At 46.1% G+C, this 19,172-nt stretch overlaps 1 protein-coding gene across 1 annotated transcript in view; it reads right to left on the bottom strand.

Moving 5' to 3' along the window:
• The window catches only part of LOC119861788 (probable cation-transporting ATPase 13A4), a 66,540-nt gene that overhangs the window by 27,127 nt on the left and 20,241 nt on the right, over positions 1–19,172 (bottom strand). The window contains exons 8-15 of the mRNA XM_038417333.2: positions 18,255–18,327; positions 16,468–16,599; positions 15,164–15,334; positions 11,853–12,010; positions 8,581–8,769; positions 6,444–6,505; positions 5,523–5,673; positions 986–1,072 (exon numbers count right to left, since the gene is read on the bottom strand). Of these exons, the coding sequence (XP_038273261.1) occupies positions 986–1,072; positions 5,523–5,673; positions 6,444–6,505; positions 8,581–8,769; positions 11,853–12,010; positions 15,164–15,334; positions 16,468–16,599; positions 18,255–18,327 (1,023 nt within the window). The remainder of the gene's footprint in view (positions 1–985; positions 1,073–5,522; positions 5,674–6,443; positions 6,506–8,580; positions 8,770–11,852; positions 12,011–15,163; positions 15,335–16,467; positions 16,600–18,254; positions 18,328–19,172) is intronic.

The raw sequence follows: 19,172 nt of genomic DNA, 5'->3' as shown, positions 1-19,172 counted from the left end.
AGAGCAGAGGGGAATGATTCAGTGAGGAGTGGAGGGGTCAGGAGCATCACGTTGAAATTCTAGGGAGGAAACCTGTAAGCTGAATTTCAGGAAAACCTTCCTGGACAGTGAGATCCAGTTTTAATACTTCACTAAACACACAAGTAGCAGGATCTGTGTGACCAGTCACTTGTGAATTAACATAGAATTAATAGACTGGTCCATATCCCCAGCTGATACATCTCTCTGATATAATAACAGAGGGCTCCTCTCCCCTCTGGTGAGTAGCCCCTAGTAGAGCCATCGATTCCAAGGAGGTAAGGGTGTCACAATCCAGCCCTTAGGAAAGTGCTGGATTATTTTCAAACCAGCCTGAAGCAGTTATGGGACATTTGCCTTTCATTTATTTTCCCTGCCCAGCTCTGCTAGCAGGTGCATGAGCCAAGCCGGACCGTTGGTCCTGCCCCCTTTGGGGGTATCAAACACCCCCAGGGGAGCTGGGACACAGCAGCCCCTGCATTCCCACAAGAATAGGGACCACGACTCTCACTGGCCTTTATACAGGCCACACAAGGAGGTGAGGAGTATCCTAGTACCCTTCCTCCTCTCAGTGCCCCCTGCCTAAGGGCCAAGCACACTCTGGCTGTGTAGAAACCTAGGGAACTTCAGCCTAGCCCCAGTGGTATGTTATCTCCACCTCACAACCCAGCCTGAGTGATGGTCTTTGCTCAAGAATGGACTAGTGGTGAAGTGAATGGCAGCACTGCAGAAATAACACCTCCCTGCTCTGTGCCCTGCAGCACCCAATCCAGTGAGAACCACATTCACAGCGCGTTTTCTTTCTAATGATTAGAGAGAAAGCTCTTTGCCGTCGATGAAAGCACAACGATGTACTGAAGAAATGTAAAGGGGCAGGGTGACCAAGGACTTCATGACAGAGCAGCTAATTATTGTTGTCTCGAATTTAACTTAATTATAGATGGTGTGTATGTGATTAAAAGCTTACATTGCCGGCTTTGGGTCCGGGTTTAATAACAACAGCGTGTGTGAATTCGCCATTCTTAACATGAACTTCACAGGAATCCTCGATCTCCTGTTTATTTAAAGACAAAGAGGACATTTTAGCTCATACACTTTAAGATAAATTCTACAATCTGCACTGAATGAAGGTCAATGGTGAATTAATAATCAAGTTCGCACCAGGAGGTTTCATCCAATACTTTCATAGTTTTTTACAGCAGACTTTTTGTGACCCTCACAACATCCCTTGTGAGGAAGGTAAATAGTATTATACATGGTGTAGGTAGCCCAACACGTCTGCTTCTAGAAGGACAGTGGAGAGAGAATACCACACAGAGAGGGAAAAGGAAAGCACAGCACAGCTCAAGTGCTAGAAGGATGCCAGCTTCATCCCCTGATCCCTCGCCTTACACCTGCTTTATCTGTGCCAAGGATTGCTGCTCGAGAATGGGGCATTTTAGCCGCTTGCGATGCTGCGGCGTAACGCAGAGCAACTGAACTGCGCTGGGGCTTACACCATTGTCATTCAAGGCGGATGGCAGTAACTTTGCCAAACTTTTACCCTTGGGTTGAAACCTCCCATGCCAGGTGTCTGCCACAGGCTGTGGTTTTTATGGGAAGATTCAGCCAAAATGATTCAGCAGGTTCTGGGGATGAGATCGGGGAAAATGTTGTTTTGCTCATGTTAACAAATTAGCTGTTAAGGATTTTTTTAGTAGCTCTAGTGCCCCCTGTGTTGGAGCAGGGTCTTGACAATTGGCAGGGGGTTGCCCAGGGTCAGGATGGTGCCTGTTGCTGCTCCTCCCATGAAAATCTGACTAAATTTGGCCAAGTTTTAAGCCTTTGGAAAGTTGCAGTTTGCACACACTCAGTAGAGATTTATTCAAGTGGCTGCTAAACTCTCCAAAGATTCCATCTAGCCTCAGCATCCTTTGGCCCTTCACATCTCCTGCGTCAGACTGGAATGTGCCTGCACCATCCCCACAGAATGGCGTATGTTGCGTGCTGACGCTACGGGGGCTGAGCTGGACTTTCCTTGTGGCTCCAGGCACCAGGACTGAGACAGCAAGGAGACTGTCCGCACTTGCTTTCAGGGCTCCCCTGACTGGCTCTAGGGCAGCAAAGAGGAGGAGGAAGCCGCTTCACTTTGAGTGCAGAAGGGTGAGGAACTGGAAAGGGGAAGGGATGGAGAGAGGGTATTGCAGGAGCCAGAGGGTGGCGAGAAGCTGGGGGGCATAGCCAGAATGGGGAGGAAGCAGTGGAAGACAGGAGCAGAGGAGGTGGGCAACATTAACATTCTTTATTAAGGGTTTTTGTATGTGGTTATGTACAGTTTACAGATGGGAAAACTGAGGCATACAATAAGTTGTCCAAGGCCACACAAGAGTTAATGACAGAACTGGAAACAGATCCCAGAAATCACGACTCCCAGGACCCTGCTCTGTTCACCAGGGAAGATCCCATCCCTACACTGTGTATCTTGGCAGTCCAAGTCCTTCTGGAGGTGACTGCTTACAAGGCAGGTTCTATTTCGTTTGTTGGTTTGTGTTTTATTTAGTTGATGCTGCCCTTTAAAGAGCACACAGGCCGTGGAAATTAATTAAGAACATAATAACGGCCAGGCTGGGTCAGAGCAAAGGTCCATCTAGCCCAGTATCCTGTCTCTGACAGTGGCCAATGCCAGGTGCTTCAGAGGGAATGAACAGAACAGGTAATCATCAAGTGATCCATCCCCTGTCACCCATTCCCAGCTTCTGACAAACAGAGGCTAGGGACACCATCTCTGCACGTCCTGGCTAATAGCCATTGATGGACCTATCCTCCATGGATTTATCTAGTTCTTTTTTCAACCGAATTATACATTCGGCCTTTACAACATCCTCTGGCAATGAGTTCCACAGGCTGACTGGATGTTGTGTGAAGCAGCACTTTCTTATGTTTGTTTTAAACCTGCTGCCTGTTAATTTCATTAGGTGACCCCTGGTTCTTGTGTTATGAGAAGGAGTAAATAACACTTCCTGATTCACTTTCTCCACACCAGTCATGATTTGATGGACTTCTGTCACATTCCCCCGAGTCATCTCTTTTCTAAGATAAACACTCCCAGTCTTTTTAATCTCTCCTCATACGGAAGCTGTTCCATCCCCTTAATCGTTCTTGTTGCCCTTCTCTGCACCTTTTCCAGTTCTAATCTATCTTTTTTGAGGTGGGGTGACCAGAACTGCATGCAGTGTTCAAGGTGTGGGCATATCATGGATTTGTAGAGTGGCATTATGGTATTTTTTGTCTTGTTCTCTATCCCTTTCCTAATGGTTCCTATCATTCTGTTCGCTTTTTTGACTGCTGCTGCATATTGAGTAGATGTTTTCAGAGAACTATCCCCAATGTCTCCAAGATCTCTTTCTTGAGTGGTAACAGCTAATTTAGACCCCATCATTTTGTATGTATAGCTGGGATTATATTTTCCGATATCCATTATTTTGCACTTATCCACATTGTATTTCATCTGCCAGTTAGTTTAAGCATTGTTGCTTCACTCTAGAGCTGCAGTTACTGCAATCGGCCACTAGATGCGAGTTAAATTTACCCCATCCCGTTTGCCTACATCATCATGAAGCCAAATGTAAACTTCCAGGATGGGCTAAATATAAGGAAGACAGGAGTTGCTGCACTGGATCAGAACAGTAATCCATCGGGTTCACAATCCTGTCCCTGACAGCGACCATGATCAGATGCTTCAGTAGCAGGCGTAAGAAACCAGACTGGAAATCAGTAACAACATGCCCTAGGGGAAGTTTCTTCCTATCTCCCGTCTTTAGTGACTGATTTAGGCTCTGAAACATGAAGATTTATATCCTTTGTAGAAATAAAGTAATCTCTCCTATCTAATATAAAGGTGGATGTTCTTTACCCACCTTTATCCTAACCCGTTTTAGGAAACCTACTAAGTCTTGGCATCAGTGAAGTCCTGTGGCAATGAATTCCATCGACTAATTATGGATTGTGTAAAAATGCATTTTCTTTTATCAGTTTCAGAATGTTGCCTTTCGATTTCGTTGACTGTCCCATTGTTTTTGACTTATGGGAGAGGGTATATAGGAACACTGATGTTTTAATGTCTCCAAGATTCAAATTTTTCTTCTCCTCCAGGCTTGTTTTAAAAATCCAGCATTCCATTCCCATAATGTGTCTCAGAAATGAAACATGAGAGGCTAGTGCTGGTTTCATCATTACATTACTGACTGACAAGGAGGAAGAGTTAATTAAGCAGCTGAAATGGTTTCTGTCTAGCTATGACTTTCAGAGTTCCAGGAGCTCGCTCCACCTTGTGATTTGCAGTATTGGTTAATGGTCCTATCCTTGAGTAAGACAGACATTCGTCTTTCAGTTTCCTGGCTCTTGAAATACCCTTTGTCGCAGAATTCAGCCTGCTTGAGGAAAATATATTGTAATACACTAGCCTTGTATGTGTGTGCTCCTACCCTCTATGGGCTAGAATTAAAACAACCTAGCTGTGTGTCTTTGCCTCTGACAACTGACGAATGTTCTACTTTAGCTTACTTCTAGCCAAGTCTAATAAGTAGCAACTCTTGGTCCATACTGTGGAATAATCTTAGCTCCCTTGGCAGTCTGTGCATCCCAAACAGGACAAAAACAAGGAGGAGTCCTTGTGGCACCTTAGAGACTAACAAATTTATTTGGGCATAAGCTTTCGTGGGCTATAACCTGCTTCATCAGATGCATGGAGTGGAAAAACAGAAGGGCAAGTATAAATACATAGCACATGAAAAGATGGGAATTGCCTTACCAAGTGGGGGGTCAGTACTATTGAGGCCAATTCAATTAGGGTGGATGTTGCCCATTTCCAACACTTGACAGGAAGGGGTGAATATCAACAGAGGGAAAATTTCTTTTTGCAGTGTTAACGAGGCCAATTCAATCACCGTAGATGTGGCCCCTTCTCAACAGTTGACAAGAAGGTATGAGTATCAACAGAGGGAAAATTATTTTTTGTAGTTACCCAGTTGGTAGCTATGAGCAACAGTAAGTAGCTAGGGTGACAGAAGCATTCTTCTGCTGACCTAGCTACGGCTGCCCAGGGGTTTAGGTCGGCATAGCTACAGCACGCAGGTGTGTGGATTTTTCATACCCCTGCATGCCAAAGCTATGTTGACCTAAATTTTAAGTGTAGCCCAGGCCTAAGGAACTAGGCTGGGAATACAGGTGGGGCTCATGAACCTACCAACCCCAATTGATCTGCATAAACGTCAGAGTAGAAAAACATAGACAGTGGAATGGTGAGAATGCTGGGCTCTTTTCAGGGAGAGCTATCCCTGCCCTCCTTGTGGAAGGGAGGACTCAGGATGGGACTTTCTTTGCCCAATATCTACTCTTTGGGCAGGGGAGGACCATTCCCTTTGGTTTCTGTTTGGGAGCAGGTTACCTGCAACAGTGAGTAAGGAATGGCCCCCACCTTGTGCCAGTACCAAGATTTTCCCCAATCTTAGAAAGACAAAGCTTACCCAATTGGTTGCCTCAAACATTTTCAGGTCCAATGGATCTCCCTGTATCTTCCCGTCCAGAACAATCAGTGAATGACAGCTCACCATGGTGCCGCACGTTGGTCCCCAGGGCAAGCTGTGACCAGAGGCGAAGCTGTGGACTTTCTGAAAGCTGGTTTATAAGAAAGCATAAAAGTAGCTGCGTTACATGGTTTAACTACAGCTCCTCTAGTCATAAAAACTACAAAACCACACCACGAACAAAGGACCGATTGAATCCCTGTCCTGTGATCAGGCCACATGAATTCTGCTCTTGCTAGAGTTGATTCTCTTTCATTTGTATCGCATGTGTCATTCGTTAACTCACGCTTCTGAGCAAGTCATCGTACATTCGAATCTCACAGTAAAGCAGACGTAGCTGCTGACTCAGTGCCTACCTTGGTTTATTTGATCTTAAATAAAAGATAAATATTTTTTCATGAAATTGGCTCCACAGATGGCAAATTGCTCAGTGGATGGCACTAGAAACGGGTGTACTCTATGCATCCCCTGAACGCGCACAGCAAGACTGCTCCATTCTGCCTTGCCAATATGCCTCAGCCATGAGAGAGGGGGAGAGGTTAGTACAGCCTCCCTGGGCCCTTCAGTCTGCTGAAACAGTCAACAGGAATGAGAAATAGTGACAGCAATGGTGGTATTCTGTGACATGGGTCAGCAGGATCTGGCTGAGACAACCAGCTCATTTCACAAGACCACTGATCAGCCACTGAAAGTAGCAAATTTCAGTCACTACTGATCGTGGCCAAATTCGGACTGTTGAATGACTCCATTAGCAATCCCCTGGGCTCACCCTGCTGCTGTGAAATGGAGGAGAACTACTGCGACCAAATCCAGGCACAATCCAACAAAACACAAGCTCCATCTATTGTCAAAGATCATTACCTGTTTCCTTCAGAAGCGATCACCCCCCATAGGTCTAGTCCATCTTCTGTTAAGGTGCCAGTCTAGGTTAAAATGGACATTTGAATTAACTTCACTTTGTAAAGACATATGATCTCTACGAGGAGTAAAAACAGGATCTGTTTCAAAAGATCCCTGTTTGGGAGCACAGGAAATGTCATACCATTTCAGAGTAAAGGGGCACTGAGCCACTGCCAGCTGCTTCAGAGGAAAACATAAAGCCCTTGATGCAGCATTTGGCACTAACAGGCCTGGGTGTGGATGGCAGAGCTCAGTCACTGCGACTGCTCACATGTGTGTAAGAGAACAGGGTCAGTCTCTAGTTCTGTATCATGCCATGGAAATGTCTAAATGATTGTAATGCTAGTAGACATTCTAGTGTGCGGATGTCTTGGACTAAGCCTATGTCTACATTGCAATTGAGGGGCTGCTTTGCAGCATGGGTAGGCATAGCCTTGCTGACTTTCAGCTAGCTAGCACAGCTCAAAATAGCGGCGAAGACCCCGCAGCATGGACTTCAGTATGGGGTCACAACGTGAGTATGTACAAGGGTCTCCAGGCAGCCTTGTATAGCCCATGGTGAAGCCCCTGCTGCTGCATCTTCACTGTTATTTTTAGCATGCTGGCTAGATTGAAGCTAGGGCACGTGTGTCTATGGTGCTGCAGATCACACCTTTGACTGCAATGCAGACGTAGCCTGAGAGTTTGAAGAGTCATTATGGGACTACAGCCACATAATGGAGTGGCCTCACTTCTTTAGAAGATCAGTGCCTAGGGGAGTGTTTGACCAGGGAGTGCACTCCTGGAGTGTTTGAACAGCCCCACGTGTCAGTAATAGAGACTCAGCCTTTCGAAATGCACATCTCACAATGCACCATGAGCACTGAATTATACCACACCGAGAGGCCACACTGTCTTGTTTTGCTTCCATATCATAAGAACATGAGAATGGCTAGGCTGGGTCAGACCAAAGGTCCATCTAGCCCAGTGTCCTGTCTGACGACAGTGGCCAATGCCAGGTGCACCAGAGGAAATGAACAGAACAGGGAATCATCAAGTGATCCATCCTCTGTCGCTCATTCCCAACTTCTGGCAAACAGAGGCTCGGGACACCATCCCTGCCTACCCTGGCTAATAGCCATTGATGGACCTATCCTCCATGAATTTATCTAGTTCTTTCTTGAACCCTGTTATAGTTTTGGCCTTCACAACATCCTCTGGCAAAGATTTCCACAGGTTGACTGTGCGGTGTGTGAAGAAATACTTCCTTTGTTTGTTTTAAACCTCTGCCTGTTAATTTCATTGGGTGACCCCTAGTTCGTGTGTTATGAGAAGGAGTAAACACTTCCTGATTCACTTTCTCCACACCAATCATGATTTTATATCACATGTATATACAAAATACTTAGAGAAAGTGCAATACAAGAAATGATACAAACAATGGGGTTTGGTTATGGTTCTATTGAGGCCATGTACTGAAAGATTGAGTTGAAATGTGGGAGAGGGTGCCTGGCAGTAATTGTAGCCATCTCATTTCACCTTGGTTTGAGTCTGAGCCCCTTTCAGACTAAATCTCTGGCAGGTGTCCCCCTCTCTAGGAAGACAGAATCTTATTTGACACAGCAAATGGATAAATAAGATAAAATGGAAAATTTCTCCCCCTAGCCGTCTGTCACAAGTGCAACATTTTCTCTTCCTGATTTCTGCAGTTTCACTTTATCCTCTGGTTTGATTCCAAGCGTTCCCAGCTTTTAATAAAACAATAACGAGTCCATCACAAAAAGAAAAGGAGGACTTGTGGCACCTTAGAGACTAACAAATTTATTTGAGCATAAGCTTTCGTGAGCTACATCTCACTTCATCGGATGCAGTGAGCTGTAGCTCACGAAAGCTTATGCTCAAATAAATTTGTTAGTCTCTAACGTGCCACAAGTACTCCTTTTCTTTTTACTGTAACCAGAATGATCACTTAAGATGAGCTATTACCAGCAGGAGAGCGGGGGGGGGCGAGGGGGACGGACCTTTTGTAGTGATAATCAAGGTGGGCCATTTCCAGCAGTTGACCAGAATGTCTGAGGAACAGTGGGGAGGTGTAGGGGGGAATCAACATTACACTCACTTTGTCAAAGCAGATGAGGTTCAGCTGACCACACACATTGATCCTCTGAGGACTGATGCAGAAGATTCCCTTTTTCTTCAGCCTGCCCTGCGTATAAATGATCCCTGTCGTCAAAACCGCAGGGAGAGCTGGAGGGACTGCAATAGTGATGACGTCCAGTGCCTTTTTCACCACTTCTCCTGCCTCTTCCTGACACAAAACAAATGCTGTTGTCAGCAAGAGAACAAAAGCTTGCACTAAGGATTGCGGACACAGGACTAGAACTTCATCAGCAAGAAGGTAATAATACTAGGGTTATGCCCAAAATCTTGACACATGTGCAAAAATCACTGCCCTGTTGCTGAAATGTAGCCACTTCTGGGGTGGAACATGGGAGCTGTTTACAAGATTCCAGCAACACCATAAAAACATTTAGAGGGCAGGAAGTGAAAAATACTTGACCATATCCTGGGGTCCTATGTGTCCACCTGCCTATTATGAAGATTATCCAGGTGGAAGGTGGGTTGTGCAGAGGTATAGAGCAGATGTAGGTGCTGATATGCTACACCCCCTCCCCTGTTGTTGGCATAGCTGGGAAAGTATAGCTACAAAAATGGGGTCTGATTGGGATAATCCTATGTGATGCCAATCCTGGGATACATTTTGGGCACCCTGGGGCCATTACAGGCTGGTATAATTCGAGCAGACCTCAGGCTGCTGTAAGACAGTGCAGGACAAAACAGCACCAGGAGTGGAGCAGTGCAAGGAATAGCTTTAAATCCCCATTTCACTCCATGCCCTGTGTGTTCTGGCTAAAGCCGAGGGCTTTGCTGACACTACTAGCTGACTCTGCAGAAGGAAATTAGGAAAACAGAAGGCAATCACTAGAAGGGCAGTTTACTAGGGCAACAGGCCTAATTACTGCAAAAATTGCCACAGCATCTTCAATGATCCTAGGCAGGCAGGTGTTTGCTTTTTTGTCTTGTCCTAAAGATGAGTTCAACTGAGACTGTCTCTCAAATTGATCATAATGGTCATACTGGGTCAGACCAATGGCCAGCCAGCCCAGTATCCTGTCCCTTGCAGTGGCCAGTGCCAGGGGCTTCAGAGGGAATGAACCGAACCGGGCAATTCTGAGTGATCCATCCCCTGCTGTCAGGTCCCAGCTTCTGGCAGCCGGAGGATTAAGAACACCCAGAGCATGGAGTTGTGCCTCTGACCATCTTGGCTAAGAGCCATTGATGGACCTATCCTCCATGAACTTATCTCATTCTTTTATTAACCCAGTTACGCTTTTGGCCTTCACAACATCCCCGGCAACGAGTTCCACAGGCTGACTGGGTGTTGTGTGAAGAAATACTTCCTTTTGTTTGTTGTAAACCTGCTGCCTACCAATTTCATGGGTGACTCCTGGTTTTTGTGTTATGTGAAGGGGTAACTAACACTTTTTCTCCACAGCAGTCATGATTTTACAGATCTCTATCATATCCCCCCTTAGTCGTCCTTTTTCTAGCTAGACAGTCCCAGTCTTTCTAATCTCTCCTCATACAGAAGCTGTTCCATAACCCTACTCATTTTTGTTGTCCTTCTCTGAATCTTTTCCAATTCCAATGTATCTTTTTTGTAGAGTCCTGTGCAGATACAAAATTGGTATCTGCGGATGCAGATACCCACCGATATCAAGAGGATATCGGCGGAGCTGCAGGGCTCTACCAGGAACTGCAGTTTAGAAAACAGCAGCCTGTCGGGCCGCTGCTCGCAGGAGCCAGAGCCCAGCATGGGCAACTCCTCTAGTGTGGTTGTACGGCTCCCAACCCTGCTCACTGGGCTAGGTGCCAGGCTCCCTGGCAGCTGTCCTTGGTTGCGCTAGAGTGTGCAAGTGGCTCACACGCTCCTGGACAGGAGATGCAGACCACTATCACACTTACAAAAGTGGCCTCTAATTTGGGCACCTCAATTTCTGAGGGACAGCTGGAGATACCTACGGTGTGAATGGCAGATGTGCTGAGCACCTGCAATGCCTGCTGCTTTCAGCTATGTTCACAGATGCTCAGCACCTCTGAATATGGTGCCCAAGAGGTCTCAAGTTGGGGCCTGCAAAACTAAGGCACTGAAAATTAAAGCCACTTTTAAAATCATGGGCCTAAGTAACTCACCCAAGACCATAGAAGGAGACGCTACAGAACTGGGATTTGAATGAGGAATTCCTAGCCCGAACCACTAAAAGGTGCCATATCTGAAGCATTACGAGTGTCCAGTCTGTGCTCACCATTCCTCCCCCACTGTTACTACATCAGACCACACGGTGCACCAATCTCACTTGATTTTTCTGTTTGTTGTAGGTAACTCAAAGGTGTCTCTCTTGTTAGTATGTCAGCACTGATGGGAGCTGATACATTCAGTATCTGACAGGACTGAATTTCAGGTAAGTATGACAATATGGATTCCCAGGTTCCTGCAGCTTTGATTGTCTCACAGTGTACGTTATGTATTCCAAGTGAGAAAGTTCAATATAGAAGGAGAAACTGTAGACCAGGACTGGGTTGCACTTTAAACACACTTTCCTGGAAAACAGCTTGAGGTAAATTCACATTCCGAACCAAATGTCTGAAGACTGACTAGGGAATATATTTTTCCCCTTTGGAACAAACTGCAGAATAAAATGTTTTGCCTCTGAGGATTTGGCCTTTTCATTGGCTTCTCCAAACATGGCACAGTTCCTAGCAGCTTACAGAAAGCTGCCTTTTCCAGTCTGGCACTTGTCTGCGTGTCACCCACACCCCGGGGCCCATTTGTGATTTTTTTTTAATACAAAAACTAGGAACGTGCAAAAGTGCAGAACATATTGCAAATACTTTCAGTGGTGTATTTGTTGCATTTCACATCACCTGCCTTCCGGCTCTGAACTGTTGCATTCATGAAATATCATAGCTATTTTTAAATGAACAGGTAAGCATTGATAGCATGCTCAGTACCGTATGAGACCCAGCTATAAAAAGAAGCTTCATCTCAGAGAGCAAGCTAAAGGACACACTGGGGAGACCTCAGAGGAAATGTTAATATAGAATATTGGTGGGGGTTTGTACCTTAGTATGAAAATGTGAGATGGTGCTTTTTTGTTTTTGTTTCTGTAAAAACAATGTCATTTTAAAATGACCTCACATTTGAAATTGCAAATTCTAGTGCAAATAAGTAGTGAAAATAAGACCAAATTTAATAAGTGCAACAAAATCTGAAGACACTCCACATTTTTGTGCCGTCTGAATTTTCTAGTGGTGATTTCTCCCACTCACCCCGTTTAGTGCAAAAACACACACTGCATAGATCATTCCAATGGTCGCAAGCACTATGAGGCACATCAGGAACCGTAAGGCGTCTCTGTACAGCTTGAAATTCATGGGCTTAGGGTAGAGAATAGACCTCACCAGGTCCCCTTTGGCTGTGTTGAAACCTGAAGTGACAAACCAAACCCACAAGACATCAGTAAATGATGGAATTGGTTCTAAAAGTCCATTAAGAAAAATGGTGGAATGAGAAGATTCATAGCTACTGTAACTTAAAATGAGAGACCCACATCTCACATTAAAGAAAAGGAGTACTCGTGGCACCTTAGAGACTAACAAATTTATTTGAGCATAAGCTTTCGTGAGCTACAGCTCACTTCATCGGATGCATTCGGTGGAAAATCACATTACAACTTATAAAAGCTACTGTATGGAAACATTATTTCCAGAAACTGTGATATTTGTCTTAAGCACCCATCAGCATGTCCAATCCTGCAAACACTCACTACATGGTACTTACTACGATGAGCAGACCCATAGGGTGACTTCGGGAGGACTAAACACAATAGTAAGTAATTGTGTGATTGGGCACTCAGTGATCAAGAAATGTTGATTGTCTAGTAGGTTTGCATTCAACTAAAGATCAGACAACATTGTACTGTAAACCTCGGGGATCCTTCAAAGCGATTGCTTGAACTAGAGGATTGTCTGTGGCAGGTGCTGGTCTTTAGTGCTGGTTTTACAATACAGAAGAAATTAAGAGCATTGTGAGGATGTTTGGAGCCTCCCGTCTGTGGCTGAGCTATGCCATTCACTGCTGACCCAGTCCTCATGAGGGCTCTGTGAAACCCGTTGTTTTGTGGGAGGACGAGTTTCAGGGAACCCTACTACTGGATCTTGGGAAAGCAGATTTTTACCTTGAGTTTCAGATTCACCTGAACTCAGAATCTCAGTCTGAAATTCGGCTAAAACAAGCACCCAGGCGAGTTGCATCAAAGGCATTGTCTGAGATCCCTCCATCCTCCAAAAGGTTTACTCTGCTGCTGCCCTCAGCTATCTTCTGTGGTGAGGCAAGTGCCTCTCTGGCTCCTCTGCTGCTTCGACTTCTTCCGTGGGTGGCGGGGTGGAGGGGTAGCATGGTCGATCTGCTCTCCTCTCTCACTACTTTTAGGAGAAAGGGAAAGACATGGAGAGGTGGACCTGCTCCTCTTTCTCCAATCCTCTGCATCTGCCATTCTCTCTCATAACCAGAAGTTGGTCCAATAAAAGATCTGACCTCACCCACCTGATATAGCATTAGCAGGACCTCTGACCTGATCTTGGAGGGTCTATAGCTTTTGGTAAAATAGTAACGGAAGTTTTTGAAGCTGTAACAGCAAGCAGAAAACCTAAAATACATGTATTAAAAATAGGCTTGGCTAGAGGTTTTAAGTATTAAGTGTTACAGGCTTAGAGTGAGGACTAGAAGTTAGCAATATGCATCTTGTGATAAACGGTATACCCACCAATGAACAGATGGTAACATCTTACGGGCTTTCTGCAGTCAGAGCTAACCTCAGTGATGTATCAAAACTATTGGGAAATGGACAGATGCAAATGATTGGTTTAACTGTCGGAAATGTCATTATGGGCAACTGGCATACCACATATGGATAACTGGAACCTTAAAATTGGGCTCCCAGAACACCAGATATGAAGAGAGGGCTGTGACTTGATCATGCCTGGTCCAGATGCATGTGGGTGGAAGATGCATGTGGGTGGAATGGAACAAGGTGTATGAAAGGTTGTCAAACCAGCCCCTAGTTGGGACACCAAGGATGACCAAATGGCCGAAGTCTGACTACAAACAAGCCCCCTGTAATGATCTCCACTTTTTCTTTTATCTTAGCTGTTACTTACAACTTTATGGAGACTGGTATGTCAACATTGGGGGATTGCTTTATGTGAAGCCAGCTTAAGGCTGTAAGCATACATGATCCATGTTTTGTTATACATATCTGGTTTTGTATAGTTATGCTTATGCTTGGATTTATTTGGATTTTAAGTACCATCTTCATGTTTTGATTTGTGTGCTTTACCAATCTCAACTCAGTGAAATTTCTCATGTAGCCACCTGAGTAGAGAACCTGTTAGTGATTTGTGCAATTTTCACCCTAAACTCATCCAAGGCTACAGCAGGATCAGAGCAGTGTAGTCTTTTGCCTGCCCTCCCCCAGTGAGGCAGTGGCAGAGCAGGTTGAGCACACTCGGGTGTTGTTCATTCCTTTACACTCTGGTGTGTCTCCTTTGCGCTGAACTCAAACTCTCAGGTTCAGACTAACTCTTGCAGCCTGGCATATCCACTGTTGTTTAAAAAGCTAGATGCTTGTGCAACACATGGACACACATCCAGAATGTGATGCCCCACCCAAGGGAGCTCTTCCCTGATTGCAAAATAAATCACCAACAATAGAAAAGCCATCCTCACTCAGCCATCCTAGCCCACCACTTGGGCACAGGACAAGAGCGTGGTCTTCCAGGATGGTGCTCAGCAAACCTGGGCTCTGTTGGACTGTGTCGGAAACCCCTTGCCAAAAGCACCCTCTAACCAGGCATCTGAACCGGAGGGACTGTTAGCTGGAGCACAGCTGCCATGGTGTCAGACCAGGAGGGTGTCAATCCCGCAGCTAGCCAGGTCCTGGAGAGGAGCTGAGTATGGGACTTTGTTTTAGCATTTAGGACTGCATTATTGTACAGTAATGGTCCCATACAGTATACCTGGGTGCTGCAGGCTTTAGGGCTAATGCTGTAGTATGCTGTAGTATTTTTTAAAGGGTTATGCTGAGCAATACAAACAAGAAATAGCAGTTTGGTGCAGACAGAGATCTTGGTCAAACGCTGCTCTCAGCCAGTCTGGGATAAATTTGGAGTAAATCCATTAACATCTGTGTGACCGGTATGACAGAGGATTGGGCTCGTAGGGCACAGCTACCCTGCAAACTCACCCACCCTCCGCCACCCTGTGGCAACGAGTTTGAGCCCTGATCACCTAACTTGGGCTTGCAGTGCTCACGCTGGGGGGCTAACAATAGCCATGTAGATGTTAGGGTTCGGGCAGGACCTTGTGCTCTGTGCCAGGTGTCAGAGCCTGGGCTCCAGCCTGAGACTGAAAGTCTATGCAGCTATTTTTAGCCTCGCAGCTTGAGCCCTGCGAGCTCGAGTCAGTTGAGCCAGGCTCTGAGACTTGCTGCCGAGCGTCTCTTTTTGTAGTGTAGACGTGCCCTTAGCCTGGTCAAGCTACTGCATTAGAGAAAAGCACCATGAGGAGTGAATTGACTGACCGGTGCTCAGCACAACAGCTCTCGCTGGCCTGTTGCCGTCCGCCTTGGTCTGGATGAGCTCTGTTCCACAGAAAAGGACATGTCTTTTGTAATCCTCTGCACAGCACATTCTCCAGGGCCTGGAGTCATCGGCCTGGGGCAAGTGGGTCTTTGTTACTGGAAGGCTTTCCCCTAGAGGAGATTGGATTGCATTAAGGAAACTGCAGTGCATTCCGAAACCTGGGTGCATCTCTTTGAAGCCTGCACAGTAGCCATTTGTAGTGCGTATTGTGGTAAGCAGCAGCTAGCCCAAGTGGCGACAAACAAGTTTGGAAAATTATTATTATTTCTATCTCTGGCATTCATGACTGTAGCAGCTGAGTGTCTCACAATCTTCCATGTGTTTGTCCTCTCACACCCCTGTGCGGCAGGGTGGGGCTGTTGGCCCATTGTACAGATAGGCACAGAGAGAATAGGTGGCTTGCCCCAGGCCACACAAGTGAGTTCATGGCAGAGCAGGCAAGGGAACCTGGCTCTCCCAAGTCCCTTAAAAGTGCCCTGACCACTGGAGCATCAAGGCCTGCATGGGTGTGTCCCTCTCAGGTGTGCATGGGGCTGCACAGGCAATGAACAAGTGTCCAGATTCTGCATGTGAATAGTCCATGCTCAAATCAAGCCTGCACCCTGACTCACCAAGGTAAATCTAAGACCTGATTTGTCCTTGCTCACTGAGATCAGTGATACTCCTCAAGTGAGTAAGGATTTCAAGAACAGGCTTTCAATAGCTGCTCACCATAAATGAAGACCTGAGTCGATGCTACCAGCATCCAGCCTGTTGGCTCCCAGGTGTCTGGCTGTTTGGAATCTGACACTCAAGTCACTAAGTTATTCCCTAGGGCAGTTTAAATATTTCATTACCCAAGACAAGAAGACAAGGGGAAGCTTTTAGTCACATGCCTGTCTGCTAACAAATATTTTAGCTCTGTCCAAGCAGAACGCACCCAGTGGGCTGCTGAGTATACCAGCTGCTTTGCATCCTAACCTGACACTGGTTTGCAGTGGGGAATGTCAGCAGGCTCCATCAGTGCAGGAGTAGTCAGGCAGCTCAAACTCTCTGATCCCCTGTCCTCAGGTAAATCCTCTGAGTTCCTTGTCCTACCCTACTGCTTATCTCCTCAGCCATCACTGCAAAGTACACGATTGTGCCCTGACAGTTTTCTCTTCAAAGACTTGCTCTCTCCAAAAAAATGTGTCTTATGCAACAGTTGCAAAGCCACAGCTTTGTGGCGTCTGTGTATTTAAGACTGGCCAGGCACCGTCCTTACCTGTCAGCATGCCTTCATTTACAATGCACCCACCGCTGATCAGGATGGCATCACATGGCATAAGGGCTTTGCCCCCTGTCAAAGCCAGCATGTCTCCTGGCACCAGATGGCATGACTCTAGCTCTTGGAAGCCTGCCAACGGTATGAGATGCAAACCTTTAGCGCTGATCTCTCGTGTAAGCAAAAAATAGTTCAAAGCACGCCCCCGACCAGGCCAATTGCTCCTTGCTTTGTAATGTTTTGTAAGTACAGATGGGCATAGTTGCCAGTCTGTCTGCGCCTCTGAGCCCCGTCCTGGTCTCTCTCTGAGTGCGCCTTCTCGGGTGTCCAGCCTGGAGCCTTTACCCATCCCACGGTGGAATTCTGCCGTTCTCCCACTCTTAGACTGAGCCTGGGGCTACAGCACCATGGGTATCAGCTGTGCTTACCCCACGGTCTGACTGGGCTTGGCGCCTGTGGTTTGGGAATCTGTGAGCAGTGGTGCACAGTGACCAGCCTGCTGAAACCAATATATTGTGGATGTAACAGTCGGAACAAAGCTTTTAGAGAAAAGGGATTGTAAAATAACAATCAGGATACATGAATGTCTATCCTACCTAAGATTTACCCTCCCCGATGGTAACTGAGGCAGGCCTAACTTCTTCGGACACCCCAGCAGGTGCCTGTGTCTTAGTCTGGTTCCCTCAAACAAATACCCCTCTCTTGAGGGAATGCCTTTTGAACCCAGCCTGGGTGTTCCTCGGCCTTTGCCTGCACTGGTATTGACTCTTAATGTCAAATGTCTGCAGAGAAGTGGCTTATCTTGATCCATTCTTTCCTTTCTTGCTTGTTTTTCCCTACAGACCCCATTAATCTAAACCCTGGGTTCTCAACTGTTGGGGTGCATCAGACTTTCAGGGAGTAGGGGGGAGTATGGCGAGCTGGTTAAATTTGAGTGAGTGGCAATGCAACCTGGGATGGCAGCACCACTCGCTCATGGGGTTAGCGTTTGGACCTCCCAGAAGACGTGAGCCTCTAGAAGGGGTTTTCACAAGGGCAGGATGAATATCCTTCCCGCTAACAGAAGGGGGGCTTCAGGTAAAAAAAAAAACCTAAGTGGGGGCATGATTTCGAAAAGATTGAGAACCCCTGGCCTAAACTAACGTATTCATAAACATCCCAATAAGCGGATCACCATGCAATGTTCATCATTATTACAGAACAACGCCTGATCTGTCACAGCAGAAGGGTCTGAACAAGGACCCTGGAAGCAAACCCCCTTCTCTCTCCCCCCCCACATCTGGGGAAAGTTTGGATCTGGATCCAAACACGGAAACTGAGACTTATCTCCTGAATGGGTCCAAACAAGAACTTTGGATCCAAACACCCTGCCACCGAGCAATCTGAATCCATCTTCCTCCCTTGGCCCTGTTTCTTGTTTCACGTCTTCTGGGAGGTTGCTGCGTGGGAATGTTCAGCTGCAGAGGTTAGACAGGCACCATTGAGGTACATGGTAGCTCTGGCAAAGACAACTCTACTCCCCCGTGCAATGGATTAGTTTTGCCAAGGCAAGGCATGGCCATTTAAACCACACTAATGATACTGTACTTATGAGATTGATGCATGAGAACACACTTCAGCTTTCTTAGTGATGTGAGCCAATTGACTGGAGTGAGAAGAAAGGGAAACCAGTCCCAGAAGGAATTTTAAGAGGTCAGTTGTTGCCCCACTTACTCTCAGTGCTGACATGAGCTGCTGTAACACTGGAACTGAAAACAAAAGAAACAGAAAAATGGAACAGGACGCACCTTTGTCTTTCCTGCACACAGTGACCCTGACACTGTTATGAGACTCCACCAGCCTGTGCAGTTTCATAGATTGCTGCAAATCGGGGAGGGAGAGATAGAATGAAGTGTTCAGTGTTAACGGCAGTACAAAAAAAGACATTAACTAGACAATAACTAACTCTTACTGTTGTTTGTTGTTGTTATTGCTGCGTCTAGCAGAGCCTCAGTCAGGATGGACTGCGCTAGGAGATGTACAAATGTATAGGAAGATAGAGTCTGTAATGTGCAGACAGTAACACCTCGTTTTAGACAAGGTGTAACAGCTGGGTGTAGCAAACCACACACTGGAATGTGGAAGGGAGGATGAGGGTAGATTGTTACAGAGATGATTAGTCTTGCCAGGGGGACTAACTAATAGTTCCAAGATACAGAAATGTTTATATATCATTTATAAAGGCTGGGATCTACAAAGGAGTCTTATCCCAGCCTACTTTCATTCATCTATATCAAGCAGCTCCCATTGAGAGACAGCCTTCCTGGTATAATCACTTCAACAACGTGAATGTCTCAGATTCCACAGCTTTTCCTCGTGCTGCTTTGTTCATGGCTGAGAGGACAGGGCCAGAATCTTCCCAAATTAAAGGAATCTACAGACCCTTGGCAATGTCTAACCATTACATTATCGTTGTCCTTATCTTGGTGCCAGGGGACTTCATCCACACCACACCCAGGGATAAGGAGGAGAATTTACTCCATAATTTAGCACTTGTTTAAGCAAAAGGAAAATCACATTTACGGACCAAGTGCCAGTGATCTATTGTACACTGTGAAAAGGCAATCTTCTCTCTAGTGTACCTTCCTGTCCTGCAGAGTCCACTTCCTGAGCAGGATTTGGGGACAATCAAAGAGCCTAACCCCAGAGAACCCATTCCAGGTTTT

This window comes from Dermochelys coriacea, chromosome 9 (genome assembly GCF_009764565.3).
Source record: "Dermochelys coriacea isolate rDerCor1 chromosome 9, rDerCor1.pri.v4, whole genome shotgun sequence".
Classification (NCBI taxonomy): Eukaryota; Metazoa; Chordata; order Testudines; family Dermochelyidae; genus Dermochelys; species Dermochelys coriacea.
Note: the sequence above shows the minus strand (reverse complement) of the source record. Positions and strands in the feature narration are given on the sequence as shown.